Source organism: Osmerus mordax, chromosome 15 (genome assembly GCF_038355195.1).
Source record: "Osmerus mordax isolate fOsmMor3 chromosome 15, fOsmMor3.pri, whole genome shotgun sequence".
Classification (NCBI taxonomy): Eukaryota; Metazoa; Chordata; class Actinopteri; order Osmeriformes; family Osmeridae; genus Osmerus; species Osmerus mordax.
The window spans coordinates 1,198,685-1,225,457 of NC_090064.1; the positions used below are offsets into that span (position 1 = coordinate 1,198,685).

Consider the following 26,773-nt stretch of genomic DNA (forward strand, 5'->3'; position numbering starts at 1 on the left):
TCTTATTTTCTCTCTTCTGCCCCTCACTCTCCTCTCTTCTTTCCTTCTCTCTCCCCCCTCTCTCTCCTGCCCCTCTCTTTCATCTCTCTTCTTTCCGTCTCTTTCTCTCTCTTGCCCCTTTCTCTCCTTCTTTCTCTTCTTTCCTTCTCTCTCCTTCTCTCCCTCCTACCCCTCTCTCTCCTTCTCTCTGTCCTGTCCTTCTCTCTGTCCTGTCCTTCGCTCTCTCTTGTCTGTCTTTCTCCTTTCCTTCTATTTCTCCCGTCCTTCTCTCTACTGCCCCTGATTCTCCATGTATTTCTTTCCAGTCCTCTAGTAGGGGAAGACCCCTGAGTGGTATTGACCTCTGCTGCTCTCTGGCCTCTAGATGACAGTGTGGTCCACCTGTTCATGTCTGGGAACCTTCACCAGGGGCGTGTATTCACTACTATTAACTTTTGTACTATTCTCAACTGTTGCGCAATCCAATGAAGATTCAAAGGCCACGCTGATCATTTCTTGTTTCTTTTTTTGTGTGCTGAAAATTTAATTCAAGCGGGTTCTTTGAGAACCGCATTCCACTCCATAGGGCTTTCTGTGGAAAAAACCTTAATTGCCAACATTTTACAGACCTAACCACGTTGACTAGCTGTGTTATAAGCATGTGTATTTCAAAGCCAAGACTGACTTGTAAACAGGCAAGCCTTAGTTTAGAGGAGACGTGAAATCTGCGGGGGTTTGAGTTACCTGACCCGGAGGAAACTTGGAATGCGACTGCCACGCCTGCGGGGCCCTCCTGGGCGGGTCTAGATGTTCCGTAAAGCCAGGCGTCGGTGTCTAACTCCGCCCTCTATTGAGGAGGCCAGTTAGGTCCTTACAAGCTACAGCTGTGCAGAGTATGCGCCAGGGCTGTGTTGTTCCAAAGGCACGGAGAAGGACAATGTGATGAACTCTTACGCAACTCCAAAAGAAAAGTTAAGATGTTTCAAATTGTGACGGTTTTAACACGATCCAGTTCTATGATGTGTTGGGTGAATATGAATACTTAACAAACTCAACAGAGCCTTCTGTGCAGTGGCTTGTTGTGTTGTAGCCTCTCCTAGCGCCTGAAGACTGCTTCGCTACAGATGTTGGAGGTGTCGAGTGTGGTCTCCTGCTGAAGTGGGACAGAGCGCAGCAGGGAAACTTCTCAGTCTGTCGGAGCTGACAATCTCAACCGGAGTACGCAAGAGACTAGAACGGGACAATGCTCTCTCACCCAGAATTTCGACAGGACTGGACAACAGCGCGGAGATAACTAGAAGTGTGGGTGTGTTGGATAAGCAGCGATGGCCTCCGAACTGGTGTGCGGGCTCATCTTCAGACTCCTGCTTCCAGTTTGTCTCGCTGCAAGTATGTTAAAATATCAGAACATTTTATTTTATTTAGTCCTAAAATTGCAATGTGCACAAATCTGGAAAGCAGTCTAATGTACCTATTCATAAGAAAGTAAAAAATGATTATCACATCTGAAGTTGATTTGAGATGTCTGTTGATAATGTACATACTAATTCTCCACTTCGGAATAAACAGTTTGACCAGATAAACAATTTTGTTGCCTACGTAAATGTTTCTGCGCTTGGCAAAAGGCTAGTTTTGATGGATTAAATAACAAATGGGTTCCCATCTCAGAGCTTTCTGCTGAAAATGCGAGAAATTAAAATAATATAATTCAAACAATGTGTTCGGTTGTTACTCTCTGCTGCATAAATTTGTCTGTTGAATGTGAATTGTATATTCCATATCAATCACATAATGAATGAATAACGAATTAATTTTGCGAAAGGTGCCCTGTCACAACACATAGGCCTACTATTCTCATCAGACAGAACAACAGATACAGCACTATTGTTGCAGATACACTCAATAGCACAACACACATATCATGAGAGTGGGGTAGTTACAGATGTGCCCATCCCATTAGTCTCGGAGATACAGGCTAAGACCTCTGTTAATGTCAAGATGATCATGTCCTTCACCTTCAGAATATTCTAATCAATCGTGCAGATGTTTCTCTGTGTTTTCCAGACTCTGCCTTAAAACAAGAAGTTATGTTAGGCATGACATTATGAAAGAGACGGACTGGAGAGAGAAATAGAGTGATAAGCAGAGTGAGAGGCACAGAAGGAGGGAGGGTGGAGGGGGAGAAGGAAATACAGTGAATGTAGATTAATAAATTAATATTACAATGTTAATCCTCCAGCTCCCCTTACTCTGTCCTCTGTCCCTTGACATCATAGTCAGACTATTCATACAGTTTTATCTAAACTGTTTCCTGTCTGTATTTGAGGCTGCTCATGAAACCTCCAGCCAGAGCCAGATATATGGCTCTGATCCCCCCACCACACACACACATACTGCACCTGAAAGGACCTTTTGTGTGTCCAAAGACTCCAGCCCCCTACCCCCAGCTCTGTAGCTGGGGTCTGTCTGGGATTCTGGACTGTGCTGCAGCAGTCTGAATATGGCCAAGATGAAAGGAGCACAGGGTTAGTACACATTATGTGAACTAGAGAGGGTTAGTACACACTAGGTGGACGAGAGAGGGTTAGTACACACTAGGTGGACTAGAGAGGGTTAGTACCCATTAGGTGAACTAGAGAATGTTAGTACACATTAGGTTAACTAGAGAGGGTTAGTATACACTAGGTGGACTAGAGAGGGTTAGTACACACTAGGTGGGCTAGAGAGGGTTAGTACACACTAGGTGGACTGGAGAGAGTTAGTACCCATTAGGTGAACTACAGAATGTTAGTACACATTAGGTGAACTAGAGAGGGTTAGTATACACTAGGTGGACTAGAGAGGGTTAGTACACACTAGGTGGACTAGAGAGGGTTAGTACACACTAGGTGAACCAGGGAGGTTTAGTAGGTGGACTAGAGAGGGTTTGTACATTCTAGGTGAACTAGGTTTGTGGATGGATATGGATGTATGCATGCATAGAATGCAGATTACTATAGACTGCAGGAGTGTTTCCTTTAGTAGATATACAGTTAGACTCTATAATCAGAACCCTCACTGCTGAGTGTCTTGGCTTCTTTATAATTAACTACAGCACTGCAGTTTATTACTCAACAACATGTCCCAGGAAGTGTGTGTTTTGTGCTGTATGTCTGCTCTGAGTTGGAAGATGTTTTGGGGTGCCTTGTGTGTTGTGTATATTCTGACATGTGTTTGTGTTTTGCAGCATGTCTGTTCCGGTACAGTGGGCTGTCGTTGGTCTACCTCATCTACCTCCTGCTCATCCCACTCTTCTCAGAACCCAGCAGAACCACCATGCAGGGTAGGAACCGGGCCAGGGGGGTTTCTAACCTCAGTACATAACCTACATAAACTCCCCATTCAGAGTATATGGTGGCTACCGAAGGGTAACTAATGTTTAGGTAACTGACTTCACACACACCCTGCTTCTTAAACAAGGCTTCTAATCTCCACCTCATATGTTTAGGGTTGCTGCACATGGGAGAAACAGCACTGGTCTACAAGGGTGCTGAGGAGTAGCAAGGGAAGTAGGGAGTAGAAGAGAGAGGGGAGAGAGAGTGGAGAGAAGGGAGAGAGAGGGGAGAGACAAAGAGAAAGGAGAGAGAGGGGAGAAATGGTTGAGAGGGGAGGAGATCGTTGAGGTAGAAGAAGAGGGTTGGGGGACAGTGAGGGGAGGGGCAATAGGAGAGTGAGGGGAGGGGCAATAGGAGAGATAAAGAGACAGTGAAAGGAAGAAATTCATTTAGTGATTTGAATCTCAGCCTGGTGTCCTCTAAGTGCTAGGCTCAGGGTTAGGGTTTAAGACATCCTCTGGATCTGACTCATGCCTGCTTGGGCTCCGCCAGTCTGTCTGGGTTTGGACTGAGTCCCATGCTCCTATAATCTGGAATAGGAGGGAGAGCTGTGATAATGCAGGACTAGGTTGAATCTAGGAGTTTCAGACCAGAAAACAACTTGGCTTTATTGTCTCTCTCTGAGCCAGGACTTGGCCTCTACTGTTCACTCTAGGGTCACAGTCCTCACAGTACTACAGACTTCTGTCTTGTCACAGTACTACTGTCTACTACTACCTCACAGGCCTCTGTGTTCTCCAGCTCTGGCTTCACACACTTACACACACTTGCCCCAACATGCAACACGTGTTTGTGTGTGAGGTGTGTGTGTAAGGGGGGTTGTGTGTTGGAGAAGAAGGGAGAATGAATGAGTGAGGGCGTATTTGTGTGTGTGTTTTTGTGTTTGTAGGGAAGGAAACTCTTTGCCTTGGGGCTTACAATGAATGTCTTCCTCCCCACTAGAACAAAAAACCACAGAGATGTCATTGACAGTTCATGTCAAACAACTCTCTCTCTTTCTCTCTGTTTCTTGCTCTGCCCTCCTCTTTCATTGTCCCTCCCTCCCTCCCTGTCCCTTTCTCCCTTTCCTTCTCCATCTCTCTCCCTCTCTCTGTCCTTCTCTCAGTCCCTCTTGCATTCTCTCCCTTTCCTTTATCTCTCTCCCTTTCTCCCTCCCTCTTTCTCTCTTTATCACACACACACACCATGGACCTGTGAAGTATATAGGAGACACAAGGCTTTCCTGAGGAAACAACTCAATAGGGAGGTTGTCACTGTGACAGAGGGGTCGTTGCTAGGGGCCCCTGGTTCTCAGTTTGTGGGTCTGATTTTCGTCTGTTTTTCCCAGGAAGTCAATGACTCAGCGTCCTTTAGGAGCTGGCACTTCCTGTTCCTGTGTCTCCCACAATCCACTGCAACACAATCACCCTGACCTTGTGTGTCAGCTAGCCCTGATGATCTCAGCCAGCTTCTCCCTCAGCCTGCCCCCGCCTCTAAACCTCACCCTAGCCTAACTGCTCCTCTACCAGGTCCTCTATCTGCTTCCCTGCCTGCTTGCCTGTCAGCCTGCCTACCCCCTGCCTTTCTGTCTGTCTGCCTGTCTGTCTGCCTACCCTCCTACCTACCTGCCTGCCTGTCAGCTTTCCTACCCCCCTGCCTTCTGTCTGCCTGTCTGTCTGCCTACCCCCCTACCTCGCTGCCTGCCTGCCTGCCTGCTTGCCTGTCTGCCTGTCTGTAGTCTGAGGCATAGTTCCCAGTCTCATGGCTGAAGCTGCTTTGTTCCTGAAACAGATTCTTTGGCAGCTTGTGGTCTGGAGGGCTGCGTGGGTTCAAGGGCTGTGTCACATCATGAAGCATGATTAGATACTGGATGGCTGTTTTCCTGATGGAGTCAAGCTACAACAGTTCTGTTGTTACCCTGAAGCTGACTAGCCCCAACATCAGCTTAAGCAAAACACTGTTGTAAGCCAGTGTTAGCCATAGCAGAGTTTTTGCAGTCTTGTTTTTTCCTTCTGTCTGGGCCTTGGGTTTTTCTAGGTTTCCATAAAGGTTTTAAACACAATCAAAGTGTTACAACAACAGCTGTCAGGACCCTGGTGACAGCAGCTGTGGCTCTTAAACGGGGTTATTCTCTCATTTCTCTCCTCCCCCCCTTCTGTTCTTCTGTCCCTCCTTTCCTTACCTAAGCATGACCACTTTGCATGTATCTCTGGCCTCTGCAGTCAGATGTTGTGTTTATGACTAAAGCAGCCAGCTCTGGAACTGCAGCCAGCTAGCCAGGAGGAGCTGCTGCTGGATGACTCAACCCTAAGTTGAAAGAGGTGAAAGTTCAAGCAGTAAGCAGAAAGAAAGCTGAGAGAACCATGCTGGACTCAACATGTTTGAGGGTCTTCAGGCTACCTGTCCTGCATCCATATAGGCACACACACATGCAGACACAAACACACACACCTCTTACAGTTGCTCCTCAATCAAACTTCTTGTATCATGTGTCTCCCTCTCTACTGCACCTTGAAATCTTCTGCTGCTCCTATTGGCTTCATGACAAAGATGTTCTACAAATCAGAAACATGGTAATGTCACCTCTACTTGTCTGTTGTGGATGTCTGAATCTCCCTGTGTGTCATCTTTCCAGGTCGTACAGGCAGTCTGCTGAAGTCCTTGTGCGTCACCAGCCTGAGCTTCCTGCTCATGCAGATCACCTACCAGATCACCATCTCCAGCTTGCTGGCCAACGGACGCATGGAGCCTAGCTTTAACTGTAAGATTGACTCAACTAACCCTAAACCCGCACACCAGAACCTGGCCAAACTTCTGGCAGCAAAGTGTTAGAGAACTCTAGTGTTCCTATATGGTTGTTGGAGCCACAATTAACTTCACATTGATTAGGCCTGAGAAATCTTTAAAAATTATGGTTTGTGCATGTATGAATCTGAATGTTAATGTACGCTACTTTTTTGGGGGGGGGGGGGGGGGGGGGGGGGGATTCTGTGTTAGCCAAGGGAGGTGCCTATTCAATCAGAGGAAAGCAGTGGCACCTTTTGGAAATAGAATCCTACGGTGGCCGACGTGCAAACGCGCTGCAAATTAAGAAAACACCTTCATGAATTTGACAACACATGCGCAGCATTCAGCAAACGCGCTGCAAATACACACAACACAACCAAATACATAAACATAAAATGGTTAGTATTCATTTTTACATGTGGCCCTCCTCTTTTACAGTTTTTCAAAAGAGCAACTTCGATTTTGGTCCCATTTCCAAAACAAACCTCTCATATGTTCTCTCTCTTTATGCAGCGTTTTTGGTTTGCGTGCTTTCGTTTTTGCAACGCGTTTATGTATTTGCAGCGTTTTTGGTTTGCGTGCTTTCGTTTTTGCAATGCGTTTATGTATTTGCAGCGTTTTTGGTTTGCGTGCTTTCGTTTTTGCAACGCGTTTATGTATTTGCAGCATTTTTGGTTTGCGTGCTTTCGTTTTTGAAACGCGTTTATGTATTTGCAGCGCGTTTATGTATTTGGTTGTGTTGTGTGTATTTGCAGCGCGTTTGCTGAATGCTGTGCATGTGTTGTCAAGTTCATGAAGATGTTTTCTTAATTTGCTTGTGTTTTGTCTATTTGCATGTGTTTTCATAATTTGCAGCGCGTTTGCACATGTCGGCCACCGTAGAATCCTTGTTTAGACGGGGTAGTGGAACAGCTTTTCGACCACAAACAAACACAAACTACTGCAGACTAAAAGAAACAATTAGTATTTTGTTTGCACTGAAATGCCACAGGAAATATTTTTGTTGACATTAATGCATAATAAATGCTATTTTTGTTGGAATTCTAATACTGGATCTCCGCGTCTGCTCTATCTTGAATTGTCAGTCATTAACCCGCTCCAGCTTGGGCAGTGGCTATTTGAAAGGAATACTTTTGTTACTTTGTTATCAAGTAACAAAAGTAAAGTCTTCTTATTTAGTTCTTATTTAACCCTAACCCTAACCCTAGCTGTTCTATGTCAAGACTAGTGTAACCAGTATTGCAAGGTTCTAAAATGTTGTGGTGTTCTAGTTTACATTTACATTTAGTCATTTAGCAGACGCTCTTATCCAGAGCGACTTACAGTAAGTACAGGGACATTCCCCCGAGGCAAGTAGGGTGAAGTGCCTTGCCCAAGGACACAACGTCAGTTTGCATGACCGGGAATCGAACTGGCAACCTTCGGATTACTGGCCCGATTCCCTAACCGCTCAGCCACCTGACTCCTCTGTTTAGTTCATTGTTGAGATTGTTTTGCCCACCACAAACCAGATAAAACAATGTTCTGGAAGGTTACTGACACTGGTCAAAGGTGATCATGGGTGGGGGCAGGTCTCAGACCACATTTGGGTAAAGCTACATGGACATGCACACACACACAATCACAAACACACACACAAATGGCAATAAACCTTAACATCTGCACTCAAGATGGGGCTGAGATTAAAGAAGACTGTCTAAAAGAATAGTCAGCCAATCAAGCCGAGTTTGTTAAAGCGGAGCCAATCAGAGCACAGCTTGTTAAAGCCTACCCAATTATCCAAAATACAGGCCACGCTGTAAGTGATCAAGACCTCCCCAAACAAACTGACTGACTGACTGGAGTGTCGTTGTTAGCAGAAGCCCAGTGCTGAGTAAGTGTTGAAAGTTATTTACAATGGGTGGACCCAGCAGTGTTAGAGAGGGTAGACCCAATAGAGTTAGAGTAGGTAGGCCCAGCAGAGTTAGGACATGTAACAGCTTATGGATCTCAGTGTGATACTTTAGATTAGGTCAGGGGTTACAGTTATTTGTTTATTGTAATTATTTCATGGAGCTCACATATGGTCTCTACCAAGTGCAACTAATCATGACATCAGGTTTGACTCCTCTCCTAAATCTATAATATACATCAACATGGAGAGGAAACTCAGAGCCAAACAGGAAGAAGTCATTCACGCAAACATGCTTTTGTCTCCTGTAGCTATCGTCACTACTTCCTGTACTTCTACACCTCCAACACCGCTGGTCTGGGGAGGTCTGGAGGGTCTGGGGAAGGCTGGATGGTCTGGGGAGGGCTGGAGGAGCTGGAGAGTCTTGGGAGGTCTGGAGGGTCTGGGGAGGTCTGGAGGGTCTTGGGAGTCTGGGGAGGGCTGGAGGATCTGGGGAGGTCTGGAGGGTCTGGGGAGGGCTGGAGGGGCTGGAGAATCTGGGGAGGGCTGGAGGATCTGGGGAGGTCTGGAAGGTCTGGAGGGTCTGGAGAGTCTGGGGAGGGCTGGAGGGGCTGGAGAGTCTGGGGAGGGCTGGAGAGTCTGGGGAGGGCTGGAGGGGCTGGAGAATCTGGGGAGGGCTGGAGGATCTGGACAGGTCTGGGGAGGTCTGGAGGGTCTGGAGAGTCTGGGGAGGGCTGGAGGCTATGGAGAGTCTGGGGAGGGCTGGAGGGTATGGAGAGTCTGGGGAGGTCTGGGGGGTCTGGGGAGATCTGGAGGGTCTAACGAGGTCTGGAGGGTCTGGAGAGTCTGGGGAGGTCTGGGGGGTCTGGGGAGATCTGGAGGGTCTAAAGAGGTCTGGAGGGTCTGTGGAGGTCTGGAGGGTCTGGGGAGGTCTGGGGGGTCTAAAGAGGTCTGGAGAGTCTGGGGAGGGCTGGAGAGTCGGGGGAGGTCTGGAGGGTCTGGGGAGGTCTGGAGGGTATTGAGAGTCTGGGGAGGTCTGGAGGGTCTGGGGAGGTCTGGAGGGTATGGAGAGTCTGTTGAGGGCTGGAGGGTATGGAGAGTCTGTGGAGGGCTGGAGGGGCTGGATAGTCTGGGGAGGTCTGGAGGGTCGGGGAGGTCTGGAGGGTATGGAGAGTCCGGGGAGGTCTGGGGGGTCTGGGGAGATCTGGAGGGTCTAAAGAGGTCTGGAGGGTCTGGGGAGGTCTGGGGGGTCTGGGGAGGTCTGGAGGGTATGGAGAGTCTGGGGAAGGCTGGAGGGTATGGAGAGTATTGGGAGATCTGGAGGGTCTAATGAGGTCTGGAGGGTCTGGAGAGTCTGGGAAGGGCTGGAGAGTCTGGGGAGGGCTGGAGGGTCTTGAGAGTCTGGGGAGGGCTGGAGAGTCTGGGGAGGTCTGGAGGGGCTGGAGAGTCTGGGGAGGGCTGGAGGATCTGGGGAGGTCTGGAAGGTCTGGAGGGTCTGGGGGGTCTGGGGAGGTCTGGAGGGTATGGAGAGTCTGGGGAAGGCTGGAGGGTATGGAGAGTATTGGGAGATCTGGAGGGTCTAATGAGGTCTGGAGGGTCTGGAGAGTCTGGGAAGGGCTGGAGAGTCTGGGGAGGGCTGGAGGGTCTTGAGAGTCTGGGGAGGGCTGGAGAGTCTGGGGAGGTCTGGAGGGGCTGGAGAGTCTGGGGAGGGCTGGAGGATCTGGTGAGGTCTGGGAGGTCTGGAGGGTCTGGGGAGGGCTGTAGAGTCTGGGGAGGGCTGGAGGGGCTGGAGAGTCTGGGGAGGTCTGGAGGGTCTGGGGAGGTCTGGAGGGTCTGTACGGGGCTGGAGAGTCTGGGGAGGGCTGGAGGGGCTGGAGAGTCTGGGGAGGTCTGGAGGGTATGGAGGGCTGGAGGTCATGGAAAGTCTGGGGAGGTCTGGGGGGTTGGGGAGATCTGGAGGGTCTAAAGAGGTCTGGAGGGTCTGGGGAGGTCTGGGGGGTCTGGGGAGATCTGGAGGGTCTAAAGAGGTCTGGAGGGTCTGGGGAGGTCTGAGGGGTCTAAAGAGGTCTGGAGGGTCTGGGGAGGTCTGGAGGGTCTGGAGAGTATTGGGAGGTTTGAGGAGGTCATGGGGTTCTGGGGTCTGGGGTAGAGGGACAGAATCAGAGTTTGTGCTTTGAGTGGTCTGGGTGTGTAGGGTTATCAGAGGCTCCGGGGTAGAGGAAGGGAATTAGGATGTGAAATATAGTACATCTGCAGTGGTCACTTTGACAACACTGGCCACATCAGGGATGGGACAGAAGAGGATAACATAATGTGAGAACATATTTTACTTTTTAAACTCTACATTTGAAGAGAACGGTATTGATTCTGATAGAAGTCCAGTTGCAGCAGGGCAGCTGATAGAAGTTGTGGGATCCCAGAACAGAGCCACTTAGTAAGACCTCCCTCCTCCTCCTTTCTGTGCTGATTAATGGGCCTTTGTTTTCTGCACTGGGGCAAGTGTGTGTGCACAAGCATGGGTATGTGTGTGTGCACAAGCGTGGGTATGTGTGTGTGTGTGTGCATATGTGTGTGTTGGATTTCTCTAGATGCCAGAAACCAGAAGACCTTTCATCTCTTACCACACTGAAGGCCTGCCAGCTAAAATAGAAACTTTGAAACCTTTGTGTATGAGTGTGTGTAAGCGTGTGGGGGATGGGTGTGTGTTTGTGTGTGTGCATGGATGTTTGAATGTGTGTTGTGTTCTGTCAGTAACCTTGATAAGCATCATCTTCCACAGGATGCACAGCCCAACTCTATAAATACATCTAACCTGTAATAATACACAGAGATACACACACTGGATTTAAAACCCCCAATGTGTGTATTATAATCCTGTAATTTTATGACTCACTACTGAAATCTCTTTTTCTGAGTTGGATTGATGTTAGCCTGCTGTTGGTCAACTGGCAGACAAGGCATGTGCTGACTGAAAATAGCAAATCCACAACAGTCCTGATTGTAAACTAAGCAGTCCCCTGTGCAAATCCACAGGAGACTGTCAACTGGTAAAACACAAACAAATCTGTACTGAGATATTATTACAGAAATAAGTTATTTAACAGACACATTTAGTTTGAATAACCTAACCTTGTAAAATACAGGCGCAAACTAAAGTCAATGACATTGTTTTAATATTTTGTCTCACAACCACACCTACAATAAGCATACAATACTTTCTTAAACTCTACATTTGAAGAGAACACGATGGATCCTGATATAAACAAGGCCCCAGCGGCACTTGTATTGGCTCCATTTGGGACATGGCAGTCAACCGGTGACCACACTCCTGCAATTAAAAAGATGAGGGATATAAGATGTTGGACCAAAAGAATCTAGAGTGTGTGTCAGTGTGTGCCTGGCGAGCTGGAGGATCCTGGGATGAACGAGCTAATGGAACTGTGTTGTTGTTACAGGTTCAGCCTGGGAGAAATCACTGAGACAGCTTGGCCTGGAGAGGTAAGGTCAATATGTACTCAAATTGTAGTATTATATAGTTTTTTTTACTATGTACACAATTCTGAAACCGTGAAGCTCACGTATGAACAAGACTGTAGACCGCTAAACTCTAAGCCAATTCCATTGTTTTTGCTCAAATAGCAATTCAAAATAATGTTTTTGCAAAAACAAATCACATACTTTAGCACACTTTTGTTCATCTTAAAAACCAATGGCCTTTAAAATGGCATCTTATTTACCAATTGGTCTCATTCACTTCTCACCCGTTCAAACTCAGACCTATCGCAAAAGCTCTGCCCCAAAACGGCTTTGACCAATCCTACCTTAGCTACCGGTCACTACTTGAAGCTCCGTCAAGCTTTCGGTCTTTAAGGCGCAAAATGCCATACGGAACATACAAATCCGATTGCAAGTACCCCAGGGGTTTAGAGGGGAGAGTACATTTTCCACTTTCCACAGCCCAAAATCCAAGAAAAAAACTGTGTGGTATGCCCCATTCTTAGCTGAATATCTTGAAGATGCGGTAAAGTGGAATTGAAAATTAGTTTTAAGTTAATCACACCACAGAAGAATGTGATGTTAACTACCATCCAAATTCGAATGAAATAAAAAACAGACAAGAATGTTAAATTAGGCTTTGAAATTGTGAGAAAATCAGCAGTCTTGTCTGCTTGAGACTGGGGGAGCGTGTCGCCTGAAAGAGCTGAATCTCCGCCTTTAGCAACAACATTTACATTTACATTTATGCATTTAGCAGATGCTTTTATCCAAAGCAACTTCCAAGAGAGAGATTTACAAAAGAGCATAGGTCACTGATCATAGCCCCAAACATTGCGAGCAGCCAAAAAATTAAGCATACCTTGTGAAAAACCAAATAAGTGCCAAAGGGAAGAACCATAAGAGCATGCAGTTAAACAAGTTACAATTAAACAACATGAAACTCAAAGTGCAAGTGCATGAAGTGCAAGAGTGTGCCTGTGGAAAAACAGTAAAATATTTCACAGCCGGGCCTGGAGTCCTGGAAGGTAGTACCTAAGGAAATGTTTCCAGAAGTGATAAGCTAGTATCTGACTATGTCGCCATCTTTTCCGACCCAACATCTCAGAGCTGTCGTAAACGACCTGTGGTAGGGAGGCATCCCGCCGCCCCATAAGGAGACAATTTGGGGTGATGGGGTCAAGGTCCGCCACATCTGACGAGGTGTACCCAAGAGGCTTGGAATTGAGAATCCCCTCAATCTCGATAAGGACAGTGTGTAGCACCTCCTCGGTGACTGTTTGGGCCCCTATGGTAACTTGGAGTGCAGTTTTGAGAGAGCGGATCTCTCTTTCCCAACATCCTCCGAAGTGCGGCGATCCTGGCGGGTTGAAGCTGAACCTAATCTGTTGACCGGCCAGTTGATCTTGAAGCGGACAATCTTGACAACATATGGCCCAAAACAATCAACACCCGTAGAGTAGAATGCAGGCTTGAAGATGCGATGTCTCGCTGGGGGAAGGTCGGCCATCTTGGGCGGATCTGGACGACCTCTCTTCTTGCAACCTACACATTTCCTCTGATGGCGACGTACCTCCTCACGCCCGCATAGAACCCAATATCGTCTCTTGATGTCAGCGAACACCCTCTATGGACCAGGATGATGTAGTTTGATATCGTAATCCTGTATGATCAACCGGGTAAGTGGATGCTGAGGGTCAAGGACAATAGGGTGCATCGCATCCGATGTGAGGTCGCTGCTGCGGCGGAGGCGCCCACCAACTCTGATGAGTCCTGTTGCCTTGTCAAGCTCTGGAGCAAGAGACATAAGACGGATAGATTTTAGCACCGATTTACTAGCCATCAACTGGGCTACTTCATTAGGAAAGGAGTCTCTTTGTGCCTGTAGCAGGGCTTCCCTTTCAGCAACAACATAGTCATCAGCTGTCAGGGGGGCTGCAGGATCCGTTGCCCCCTGAAGTTGGCGTGCAGTGGCTTCTAAGTAGTCTTGCAGAGTCAGGTGTTCCTGTATGTCAGACAGGGACGGACTTGAGATTGTCAGAACAGTAACAGCAGGTTGTTTTGCCTCACTTTCAGACTCGTTGCATGATAAACTTGGTTGTTCAGGCCACCCCGTTAACGGCAACTTCAGGAACGCTGGGCCTTGGGTCCAACGGCTATCACCACCCAGTTCCTGTAGAGCGAGTCCTCGAGTCATCGGCCGGGTTGTCTCTGGATGGGACATAGCGCCATGTTGCAGAACCTGTCAGCTCTTGGATTTCCGCCACTCGAGTGCCAACAAAAACGTTGTGGTGGCATGAGTCGGACAGCAACCATGTAAGAACAGTTGTTGAGTCAGACCACAAGATGCAGCTACGGATGGGGAGGGTCAACTCAGTAGCGATGACCTTAAAGAGCTGAGCACCGGTGAGGGCTCCACACAGCTCAAGACGAGGGATGGATTGTTGTTTCTTGGGAGCTACTCGGGACCGGGCAGCAAGGAAGGAGACCTTCACTCTACCCCCTATATTCTCAGTCCTGAGATAGGCCACAGATCCATATGCTTGCTCTGAAGCATCACAAAACACATGGATATTTCTTACACTGCTGAGGTGGTCCATCTCTGGGCTGGTGTAACACCTGGGTAGCTTTATCTTTGGCAGGTGTTCCAGCTCTGATTCCCATGAGCACCACAAACTTAGTAACTCTTGTGGTAGTTGTGGGTCATCCCACTCTCGTTGGTTGTCCCATAAGCGTTGCACAAGGACCTTTGCTCTGGTTGTGTATGGCACAATGTAGCCAAGAGGATCATATTGGCTGGCTAGGACTTTATATATGTTCCTCATTGTGGCTACAGAATACTCGTCTGTACGATGCTTGTAGGCAAGGGTGTTGGACTGACAGTGCCAGTGCAAACCAAGGGCAGGCTCCTGGACATCTGGTTGACCGTGACTGAGCCATAGCTCAGAGCTGTCCAATCTGACTTCGGAGGGAAGGTGAGTAATGATGGATGAGTCATTACTCGCCCACTGTCTCAACTCAAATCCCCCTTCGGCCAGGAGATAGCGCATTTTGTCTACCAGACCCCTGGCAGCTTCTTGTGATCTGAGGCTATGCAGACAGTTATCCATGTAGAATGACTTCTCGATAGCAGCTCGAACATCGTCATCTGGCTGGGTATGGTCAAACACGTGCTTCTGTAATGCGAACGTTGTACAACATGGACTGCAGGTTGTTCCGAAGGGAAGGACTTGCCACTCATACACCCTTGGCGGACTGTCTCGCTGTAGGTCTCGCCACAGGAACCGCAGCAAGGGTCTATCCTTCGGGAGCAGCCGCACCTGGTGAAACATCCCACGTATGTCACTGCTGAAGGCGATGGAGTGCTCTCGGAAACGTAGCAGCACAGCCAGTAACGAGGAGCCTAAGGCAGGGCCTGAAAGCAGGAGCTCATTCAGATTGCAACCTGGGTACTGAAATGAGCAGTTATACACCACCCGGTTCTTTCCATTGTGCTGGACTATATGATGCGGTATATACCATGCCTCCTCAGTTTCATCCACTTGATGTGGCTCCAACTTCACCACGTAACCTGCATCTTCTAACTTGTGAATCTCTGCCTCGTAGGCGGCAGCTTGTTCTGGGGCCTTCACCAACCGCTTCTCAATGCCTCTCAGTTGCGGCAGCACAGACTCCAATGAGGCGTGTAGCTGAGGCATGTGTTTGACTTGAAGGAGAGGTGTGGCATAGCGCTCAATACCGTCAACCTTCACTCTCACTGTCTGCTCTTGAAGCAGGTGTATGGCTTCCTGGTCTTGACGTGACCTTACGACCAACTTCTCACTATGATACGGAAGCACATCCATCTGCCACAACTTCTCCACATGAGAACACAACTCTGTCGGGGATGATATAGATGTGAAGAGACATTGAGGTGCATCGAGGTTGAGCTTTATGTCTTGAGCTGGACCCTGCAAAGTCCATCCCAGACGTGTCCTCACCACGGCTGGCCCACCGGGTGGACCCAATCGAACAGGCTCTATGGGGGTGATGAGGTGTATGCAGTCAGAGCCAATCAGCAGCACCGGGTGCACTCTATTAAGCGGCTTGAGGGGCAACCCGGCTAAGTGTCTGTACTTCTGCTGCAGTGCGCTGACAGGATGAGTGTGCTCTGCCAGTCCTAGCTGCTCCGCGGAGAATGCACTCTGAATCTTGTACTTCTTCTTTGGCTCAGCGACAGGGGACGTAGTGAACGACACGACCACCCCGTGCAGCGTCTGCAGCTCTTGTCTGACGGTGCGGAGAGCCAGCTCCTCTGGCTTGCCCTTTAGGCCTAGCTTCTTCAATGCTGCATGGAGAAGGATGGTTCGCTCTGAACCATCATCTAGGATCACATATGCCTCCAGGGAGTTGTCACCATTTCTTAGGACGACTTTACTTATTTTCAAGAGCACTTTACAGTTGTATGCTGGACGATAGACATACAGAACTTTACCGGCCGTGTTTACGAGACAGTTCTCTGTTGCTGGCTCTTTGCCTTCTACTCTCTCATTCACCTCGTGCAGCACAAGCAGATGTCTTCTGTTGCATGTCTTGCAAGGGGCCTTTAGTGTGCACTTAGCTGCTTGATGACGGCGACCACAACGCCAGCACCTGTTGTTACCCTTGATCCATGCTACCTTTTGTTCCTTGTTCAGCTGCTTGAAGCTAGCACAGCTGTTCAGATAGTGGTCATCGTCACAGTAAGGACAGTAGGCTCTCCCCTTCCCCAGGTTTGATGCGGCTGGGTTCTCTGACCATACTGGTCTGCACGAGGGTAACTTACTTGGGGAGAGGCAGAATAATATGGTGTACCAGAGGGGTCTTCTTTCGTCTGGTGTGTGACTCTAAGGCGGAGGAGATCCTCAGCTAGCTCATCACCTGAGCCAGGAGGGGGGGGATAGGCCTCTCTACGATCAGCTGGATGCACTGTGTCTTGCATCCAAGCCGGTGCTGGGTGATGTCTCTCTTGCCCTCCATCATCCAGGCCTGGTGACAAGCAGGAACGTAGACGTGGTTGTGGTGTAGCAGCTACGGGTGGGGCTCTTATCTCTGTTACCAGTCTCTGGAATTGTTGCCGAAGCTCAATGTTCTGTTGCTTCATCTCCTGCAGAGCAGCCACAAGTTCTGGTACCTGGCTAGACTGCTGCTTCAGGACTGCATTCTCTTGGTTCACTTGCTGCCACCTGGTAGTCAAATCTGGTACCTGACTCATTTGCTGGCGTAAATCTTCCTGATCATCTCTCATGGTCTCCAGCATCTGTCTCCATTCTTCTGTCAGCATGCATTGGTCTGGTACACCGCTTTGACTCTCAGGTGATATAGCCCTGGAGGGAGCCCCTGACTCCGGTAGCAGCTGGTCATCTTGTGTAATCTGGAGATCCTGGGTACGGAACCGTCCCTGGGACCCTGGTCCGCTTAGGTCGTAGTCCGACAGGTAGGCGGGTACTGGTACCTGTATAACCATGTGTTACCCCTTTTCCACCAACGCATTTTGGGTTCTGGTTCAGAGCCAGTGCTTAATCTCGAACCAGTGCTTTCTCTTTCGACAGCCTAAGAACCGGCTCCGAACCAGGGAAAGTGGTTCGCAAGTAGCACCTTTGTTTTACTGCCTGAGGGTGTTGCTAAAGACCTTGTGAGACCAGTGAGACGGGCCTCGGGTGATGTGTCTGGGGTACGAAGAACCATGGTCATACAGGAAGAGGAGGATTGAGATTTTTGGTGGGGCTATAAAAAACGATTGTTTTTCCAGTCAGTTCAGTCAGCTGAACACTGTATTAAAGTACAGTGCTCTGGATAAGAGCGTCTGCTAAATGACTAAATGTAAAGTAACACAAATATTTGCTTTGTTACATATTGTATTTGTGCAGCGTCTTCATCATAAATTTTTTTAGAAAGACAGTCTATACGTTTTTCTTATGGTAGTGTTTCTCATTTTACTTATCAGTGCAATTACTGTGAGTTTTGCCAAAATAGGTAACATGTATATATTCTCAGAACTCTAACAATATGGCAGAATCAACTATCAATGAACTGTATGAACAGAGAATGTCTAATATGGGGAGAACTGCCACTCTCGGGAAACTTCAGAATGAATGGAGGTCTATGGAGCTATACATTTACATTTAGTCATTTAGCAGACGCTCTTATCCAGAGCGACTTACAGTAAGTACAGGGACATTCCCCCGAGGCAAGTAGGGTGAAGTGCCTTGCCCAAGGACACAACGTCACAACGTCGGCCGGGAATTGAACTGGCAACCTTCAGATTACTAGCCCGATTCCCTAACCGCTTAGCCACCTGACTCCCCATACCCTTCAAAATCCACTTTTCTCAGGATATAATTTTTGGTCTAGTAATTTGAATGTGGCATTCGAAATAGGAGGCAAAGAAAATACACACTGCTGGGTGTTCGATTTTTTTAAAGTTGCTTTTTTGTTTTAAAAAGCCTTTTAAAATGTCTATGACGTCATACAATCAGCTTTCATTAGCAGAATGCTAGCGTGTTATGTGCAACATGACTCACCCTGGAAGAAATCTAAAGGACATAAGTACTCGTTCATTCAACTTTCGACCTATAATCCATGTTGAACTTTCAAAAACTACAATCAAATCTGAGATTTCTCAACGACAATCAGGCGAGAGTATGGTGGCCCTGAAGTGCAAATCACACCCACTAACATGAGTGCATCCCCCAAATGAAAACACTCCCCCCAAATACGAGTCAACTCCCCCCAAATAGGATGACTTGCTCACCTCCCCCCAATACAAAGACACGCTCCCTAAAATGGGAAACAACATTACATTAACTCAAAAAAACATTACATTAACTCAAAACGGAAAGGGTTGGTACTACACTTTGTCGCTGATTGGATGCAGTAACTAACAAGAAATAAGAAATTGTTCGACAGAAGTACAAAATGCAATAGCCTGACAGAGTTACGTGCACCAGGACATTTGTTTGGCTATCGAATCATGTAGCAAGTAGTAGGCTACTTATGCAAAATTATAAATTGTGTGTAAAAGGTAAAAATCGATAGCGTAACAACCATCCTGGTCCACGTAACTCTGTCATTATCATGAAGTTGATCGTTTTGGTTGGAAGAAAAGAAGAAACATTTCTGTTAACAATTCAGAGTAATGACTTGCACTACTCTTTATTTTAATCAGGGACATTCCTATGAAATAATCTTATATATGCTGTTAACGTTTCACAACATTAAAATAAGTAGCCTATGCGCAAGCTTAAAACGCAGTTGAAGGAAGCAGGACTTTCCAGAAGAAAAAACGAATAGTCCACGACAGAAGAACGAAATGCCACAATGACAGAGTTACGTGGACCAGGACAGTTGTTTGGCTATCGAGAGAGACCAATTTATCCGTCTTGCTCGATAGACTCCCTTTCATTTTGCACTCATTGCCTCATGCCGGCGATCACCCCCAGTGGAACTCTGGTGGAACTGCAACCAAATTCGGTACAATGGGGCTTACGCCTGGGACACACTGGCCGCGATCTGCTACGAAGCGCCTGGAAGCGCGGCCTTTTTTCTTTCGGCACCCAAGTTATCAAATGGGACCGATCACACTGGCCACGAAGCGCCACGAAGCGCCGCGATTGCCTGCAATCTGTAGCGATCGTTTCGGCAGCTGGTAAAAAAAAATTGCGAGACGCTTGCGAAATCGGCTGCAGGATGATAAAATACACCATATTAGTTAATATATTTGTATAAAAAAGCATGTTATTAACATTTTTGATTTTAATTGTAGACTACGGTGAACATTTGTAAAGTTGTAGACTTTATAATTATTTTTTTCTATTACTTTGGAGGCCAACGTACAGTATCCACTCTATATAAAACCTAACTACACAATGTTGGTAACGAACGGCCGTTCCATGTGGTTACCCTGATAAAACCAAATTAAAATAAACGGACTGATCTGTTGACCCAGCATGCCCGTAGTTGTTTTGTTTGTTTGAGAGAAACGAGTTGCACGCGTTGCACACAACACACGCGTGCAGACATAGTCTACCGAGAAAGAACCCCCAAGTTGATTTTGAAAATCAGTGAGAAATGGAGATGGACGACATCAAATTATTTCTCAAAGTTGAAAAGCACAGGGAGTTGTAGGCTACAAGGCCGTAATCATAAAATCTGGTCAAAATGTCTCCCCCAATATATTGATATAAAAATATAAATGTGCTATGCTACGACAGGCAACCACGCACGCTGTACGAAATTATAATTTAAAAAATTAAGTTGTCCCCCCCAATGTTGACTCCATGGCTACAGCCTTGGTAGGCTATGACCCCCAGCACCAATTTTAAAATGACAACATAGAGAAGGATCAGGGCTGGACTGGCCATCTGGCACACCGGGCATTTGCCCTGTGGGCCGACGCACTTTTGGGCCGAATCGCCGATATAATTTGGGCCGGCCCATAAAGAACTGACAGCGGCCCGGCCCATTGGTTAATTTTCTTTATTGGCAATGGCCTGACCCAATCAAATCCAGGAACCCCTTTCCCCTGGTTCATAATATCGCCTCCCGCATGGCCTTGAGACACGAGCTGTTGGCTGATGCATATGCTGGTTTAGAGTTACAGATGAAAAATCTACAGGCGAATGCCACAAAATGTGCAAAAAATTTGAACATGTTTGGGGGGGGGCTTTAGATGCTTCAACATCAGCATTACCTGTAGAGGAAGGAGGAAAGGTGGATGGCTCAGAGAAGCAGAAACAACATACTGACATGGTCAGGGAAGAAGCCGTGGAGGAGGAGAGTGACCATGACAGGGCCATGGGAGCGAGTGAGGAAAAGATGGAAGAGAGAGTAGTTGACGACGTGGTAAGGAGTAGGCAAAATTAACAGGGACTCTCAGGAAGGGAGGGAGGCTGTGTGTGTGTGTTATGTGTGCCCTACGGTTAACTGAAAAAATCCAATAACATGAATAATACTGAATGAAGTACTGAAGGGGAAGATTATGGGCATATACCACGCTCACACAACTGATTTGTTATAGGCTAGTAGTTATAGAGAATGCGAAGTTACGTCACTGTAGGTTAACGATACATCACGCCTTGTTGCATATTTGGGATTGCCGCCATCTTTGCAGGCTACACGCCCTTTCCAGCCGGCCATTCCGAATATGGGAACTTAAATTCCCATGGCTCCTGCCTCAATATCTTCACCATCCAATCACCAATTTTATTTCTGAAAACTGCCAGATACTCGTGACAACATAAGCTAAAAGCACATCTAATTTGGTTAAGGGGTTAATGGGCGTGAATTAATAAACGTATCGTTATCCATCTTTTCCTAAGCAGAGTCAGAGAGGATACCATGGCATGGGAGATGTCCTACAGTGTTAGATGTACTGCTTCAAATTGAAAACTGAGGCAATATTTCGAGTAAAGACATGTTTCTTAACATACAGTTAGGTCCATAAGTATTTGGACATTGACACAATTTTCATCATTTTGGCTCTGTATACCACCACAATGGATTTGAAATGAAACAATCAAGATGTGCTTTAAGTGCAGACTTTCAGCTTTAAAAGCAAGCCATCGTTAGGCTGAAAAATCTAAACAAACCTATCAGAGAGATAGCAAAAACATTAGGTGTGGCCAAATCAACTGTTTGGTACATTCTTAAAAAGAAAGAACACACTGGTGAACTCAGCAACACCAAAAGACCCGGAAGACCACGGAAAACAACTGTGGTGGATGACAGAAGAATTCTTTCCCTGGTGAAGAAAAACCCCTTCACAACAGTTGGCCAGATCAAGAACACTCTCCAGGAGGTAGGCGTATCTGTGTCAAAGTCAACAATTAAGAGAAGACTTCACCAGAGTAAATACAGAGGGTTCACCACAAGATGCAAACCATTGGTGAGTCTCAAAAACAGGAAGACCAGATTAGAGTTTGCCAAAAAACATCTAAAAGAGCCTGTACAGTTCTGGAACAACATCCTATGGACAGATGAGACCAAGATCAACTTGTACCAGAATGATGGGAAGAGAAGAGTATGGAGAAGGGAAGGAACTGCTCATGATCCAAAGCATACCACCTCATCAGTGAAGCATGGTGGAGGTAGTGTTATGGCGTGGGCATGTATGGCTGCCAATGGAACTGGTTCCCTTGTATTTATCGATGATGTGACTGCTGACAAAAGCAGTAGGATGAATTCTGAAGTGTTTCGGGCAATATTATCTGCTCAGATTCAGCCAAATGCTTCAGAACTCATAGGACGGCGCTTCACAGTGCAGATGGACAATGACCCGAAGCATACTGCGAAAGCAACCAAAGAGTTTTTTAAGGCAAAGAAGTGGAATGTTCTGCAATGGCTAAGTCAATCACCTGACCTAAATCCAATTGAGCATGCATTTCACTTGCTAAAGACAAAACTGAAGGGAAAATGCCCCAAGAACAAGCAGGAACTGAAGACGGTTGCAGTAGAGGCCTGGCAGAGCATCACCAGGGACGAAACCCAGCGTCTGGTGATGTCTATGGGTTCCAGACTTCAGGCTGTCATTGACTGCAAAGGATTTGCAACCAAGTATTAAAAGTGACAATTAGATTTATGATTATGTTAGTTTGTCCAATTATTTTTGGTCCCTTAAAAAGGGGGGGGCCACATATAAAATGTGAAAATCAAATCCATTGTGGTGGTATACAGAGCCAAAATGATGAAAATTGTGTCAATGTCCAAATACTTATGGACCTAACTGTATGTTGTCAATTTTGTAAATTAAAAATCTAAACGTTTTTGTTATGAAGCATTTGTTGGAATAACGTGAGTTTTTCAGGAAAAAATTACACAATCCGGCTTCTGCGTTTGTGACAGGCAGCTACTGACCATAGTAGCCTGTATGCCTGTTGTTTGCAGATTTCTGTGAAACTACATTATGTAGGCTATCCTTTAAAGGGGTGATTGACTGGGTTTTTGGGGTATTTCACACTGTTCCTTAAAGATCCTGTAAAGTAAATTCCATGTTTTGCTTCTAAGTAAATTATATACGTGTGAAATGAGTTCCTGAAAGCATGTGCAAAGCGCTAAAACTTTGTCACACTGAAATGTGGAGTTAAACCAAAGAACAGTTTATCATCCGTTTTCAGATCAGGTTTTAATGGGCGGAGCCCAAAAATGCCCTATCTACATCATTTCGCCCTATCTAGGTCAAATCACTGAATGGCTCCTCCTGCTGTACTGTTATTGTAGCTTACATCAGCTAGCTAGCTAGCTTCAGGATGTCTCCCACCACCCGCAACTGCGTCTTCCCTGGATGCAATAACTCCAGCTGCGCTGCAACGCCATTTAAGTTCCCTATTGATAATGAAAGGAAAAATAGGTGGATAGATTTTGTGAAGAGCCGCGCTCATGGAAAGCTTCGGATAAACTCCAACAGCCGCCTCTGCACTGACCATTTCACGGCGGACAGTTTTAACATGGAACAGAGACAGACGGGGTTCACCAACACACGGCTTCTCTTGCAGCGCTGAGCCGTACCGAGCATCGCCCCTCCGGCCGTTCATCCTCCGGTCGCACCTGGACCATACACCGCCGCCAGCAGTTCATCACTCAGTTCTGTGTGCTTGTTATAATTATACTAGATATCTTTTCCAGAGGTATCTCTGCTATGAGTTAGTGCAAATTGATATTAGGCTACTCGGTTTAGAATGATGGTATTTTGGTAAAATGGTAGCTAATGTGTTAGAAGTAGCCTAGTTGGAGATCTCACTGTCTGCTGTCTCTGGTGTCCATTTTTACTATTACAGCTCAGGGGAACATTTCTTTTATATGCATCTGTATGTTTCACTCATTGAACAAATACATTTTGTTCAACGAACAAGCAGAGAAGACTGCTGATTTTTTCACGATTTCAAAGCCTAATTTAACATACTTGTCTGTGTTATTTTTTCATTCGAATTTGGATGGGTAGTTAATAACACATTATTCTGTGGTGTGGCGAACTTAAAACTCGTTTCCAGGTCCACTTTACAGGATCTTTAAGGTCTCCGAATAGGGTATGGAACATTGGTTGGGCTGGAAAATGGCCCGGGTACTGTTCTATGCCCCCTGATAGATCCTCTGAAATTTTCCCTGGAAAAAACACTAGCTTTTTTCCTTTTATGGTATGCTTATTAATATTTAGATAAGCTGTGCGCTGATTGGTTGGTTTTCAACGAGTGAAGCTGCCGAGCAAAAACGCAACACGGCCAACCAGTGTTGCCAGGTTCACGGTTTTCCCGCGGAATTGGGCTACTTTTGAAGTGTTGCCGCGGGTTGAACTGTTTGTCCGCTGGTTCGGGTAGACCTATTTTGCATGCACATTACATGAATATGTAATCATAAAAATCCATATTTTAAATTAAATAATTTATTTATACCCAAATCCTACCAAACTGACTCCAGATCAGTACGTACACACATGGACATGGGACACACCCACATACATACACTGCTGTGCGTATGCACACATTCCTAATGCTCTCAGTCTCCTGAGAAAACCTGCTTTTAATGCTGGCATACTAAACATTTGGTGTTACTTTGTAGATATTACAATACATTTGGCAATGAAAGCAATGGTGTTGGACTTTAAAAACAGTAATTGGTTTGGCAGGGGCATATTTTGAGTTCTGATATTGGGCTGGTTTTATTGGCCATTGGGCTGGTTTTGGGCTGGTTTTGATTGGCCATCTGGCCGGTTTCGTATATAGACCTGGCAACCCTGCGGCCAACAGCACTCACCGAAGGTGGAGACTTGACATAAAAACGAGCAAATAAATCTATTGTGTCTACACAACACTGGTTTCAACAGATTGACATCATTTGAAATTATAACGTTAGTTGTTTCCACTTCTGTTGTCGAAGCAAACTGGATTGACTTAGGCCGAAATATGCTTCTGCGTCTCCGTTTACGGATGGGCGGGCGCACGGATACGCACGGATACGGACGGATAGACTTCGTTTATGGTTCTCCGTAGGCTGTGGGTGCTGAAAACAATTCACCGCCAGAAGAGTAGGTGGCGCAACGTTTTTTTGTAAGTCGTCGTCGAGTGTTTATTTACCTAGGTTATCGAGAAGTCGGAGCAAATTTACTAATTAGCCGTTTCATCAATAAAATACGCAAATTTTCAGCAACTACACTGCCCATTTCTCGTCACATTTTAATTCAGATGCTGATTTACATGTACTGTTTAGCTGAAATATGAATTGTAAAAACGTACAGCAATGGCGGTCAAAGGATTCTGTTCGTCCTGTTTATCACGGCAACCCCGCCCCTGACGCAAGCGGTTCTTAATACGGACCAATCACAGCCAAGGGGTATCCGTAAAATGACGGACGGACAGACGGATAGTCAGGAAAATCAGGAGGTGCACGTAAAGCACTCCGAGGGGCTAGGAGAGGGCACGGAGAGGGAATTCCTCGTCGGAGAGGGCGTTCCCTGTGTCCGTCTCCGTAAAAACGGAGAAGTATAAATCTGCCTTTAGAAAATTCAGGAGGTGCACGTCGAGCTCTCCGGGGCGCTCCGAGGGCTGACGGAGAGCTCGTAGAGGGCGTTCCACGGAGACGAGGGCGTTCCCATGTGTCCGTTTTACGTAAAACGCAGAAGCATATATCGGCCTTAAGGTGGGTGGAACGTTACAGCTTAGCAACTAAACTATATCGTGATTCAACTCAGCTTCAGTTAGCTAGCTCTAGATATCTTGCTGAAAAATAACCTGACAAAGATCTGGACAAACATGCATCGTGAATTGTAGATTTACATGTAACACGGGTTATTTATTGGAATGAAACAGTCAGGAACATGAAATAACGCGTTAGCCCCATTGCCAATAAACTAACCCTAACCCATCACACATTCTACCTAGACTATGCTCTTGCGTTAGCAAGCTAAACTTGTTTACATGCCTACAGTCTAGCTAGGTGTTTTCGCCATCTAGCTGTTCTTGCATTCCTTGCAAATCAGCGTTAATAAAAAGCAGATGAGCTACAGTCTAGCTAACATTGACTCGACGGGCATGGCTGATGTTTGTCTATACCGTAGCTCTAGCGTAGAAGATCCCTGTGCAGTTCGACCCTCAATTACACATTTGCTCGAACCATTTCACCAAGGACGGTTTTGAAAACCTGGGACATTTAAAGCAGGATTTGCTTTGAAGCTGTTGCTGAGAAGAGGTGCGTTCCAACCTTTGTTATGTTCATCACAACCGCAAGCTGTAGGATGATTTTGTCAGTACAGTTATTAGCAATGCTAACGTATCCTGTATCTAGCACCTGCCTTGATACAGGAGACATTAGCATTGCTAATAGGCTAACTGTTAACGACAAAATCATACTTCAGAAATCAGAATCAGAAAGGGATTTATTCGCCATGAAGGTTTGCACAGACAAGGAATTTGCTTTGGCAGGAAGGTGCATACAATAAACATATACCTAAAATTTAAATATGTGGACTAACTATACTAAGGGTACATAAACTAGCAATACTAAGTGGGATTAGAATAGAATTAAATGTACAATAAAATATAAGTTGCCGTAAATTACAATATAAAAATACAAATATTACAAAAAATACAAATGTACAAGATACCATGTTGTAATGCAGTGCAAAAAGCAGAGTGTTTTAAGCAAGAAGTCATTTGAGTCAGTCTTACTTACAGCTTACGTTGGTGATGAGCATACGGTTAGAACAGCACCTCTTTTCAGCAACAGCGGCTTGGCAAATCCTTTAAATTGCCCAAGGTTTTCATTCAAAACTGTCCTCCGTGAAATGGTTCGAGCAAATGTGTAGGCTAATTGAGGGTCGAACTGCACAGGGATCTTCTCATATAGACAAACATGACACAGCCCATTGAGTGTTTGGTTCCGTAGGAAGACTCTGAACAGTGTCAGCATTCCCTGTACAGTCTGTAACAGTGCATTTATTCCCGTAGTCCATTTTCAATATGCTAGAAAAACATTCTTCTTTGTAATTCTGTGGAAGTACATAGAGCAGCGCGCAGCAAATTTTGGGGCGTGACAAAGGTACAAACCAGAGCCAAAAAAGGTGGAGCCCCGTTGGGACGTCACAGCGGGGGATTTTTCAAGAACTACTGTTTCACAGCTACATTTTTCAATTGTGAGATTTACAAAATTGTGTCAATGGACTTTGAGGTTCACTGTATGTCCATTTTACCCACTGAACTGTCGTTATTCAACTGTGACAAGGTAAATTCGGTTCTGCAATCAATCGCCCCTTTAAAAAATC

General features: G+C 46.3%; 1 protein-coding gene across 1 annotated transcript in view; it reads left to right on the top strand.

Moving 5' to 3' along the window:
- Nucleotides 1-756: 756 nt before the first annotated feature.
- LOC136957517 (piezo-type mechanosensitive ion channel component 2-like) overlaps nucleotides 757-26,773 on the top strand; it is a 121,058-nt gene continuing 95,041 nt past the window's right edge. The window contains exons 1-4 of the mRNA XM_067251500.1: nucleotides 757-1,368; nucleotides 3,206-3,301; nucleotides 5,968-6,093; nucleotides 11,466-11,508. Coding sequence (XP_067107601.1) covers nucleotides 1,305-1,368; nucleotides 3,206-3,301; nucleotides 5,968-6,093; nucleotides 11,466-11,508 — 329 coding nt within the window. The 5' untranslated portion in view covers nucleotides 757-1,304. The remainder of the gene's footprint in view (nucleotides 1,369-3,205; nucleotides 3,302-5,967; nucleotides 6,094-11,465; nucleotides 11,509-26,773) is intronic.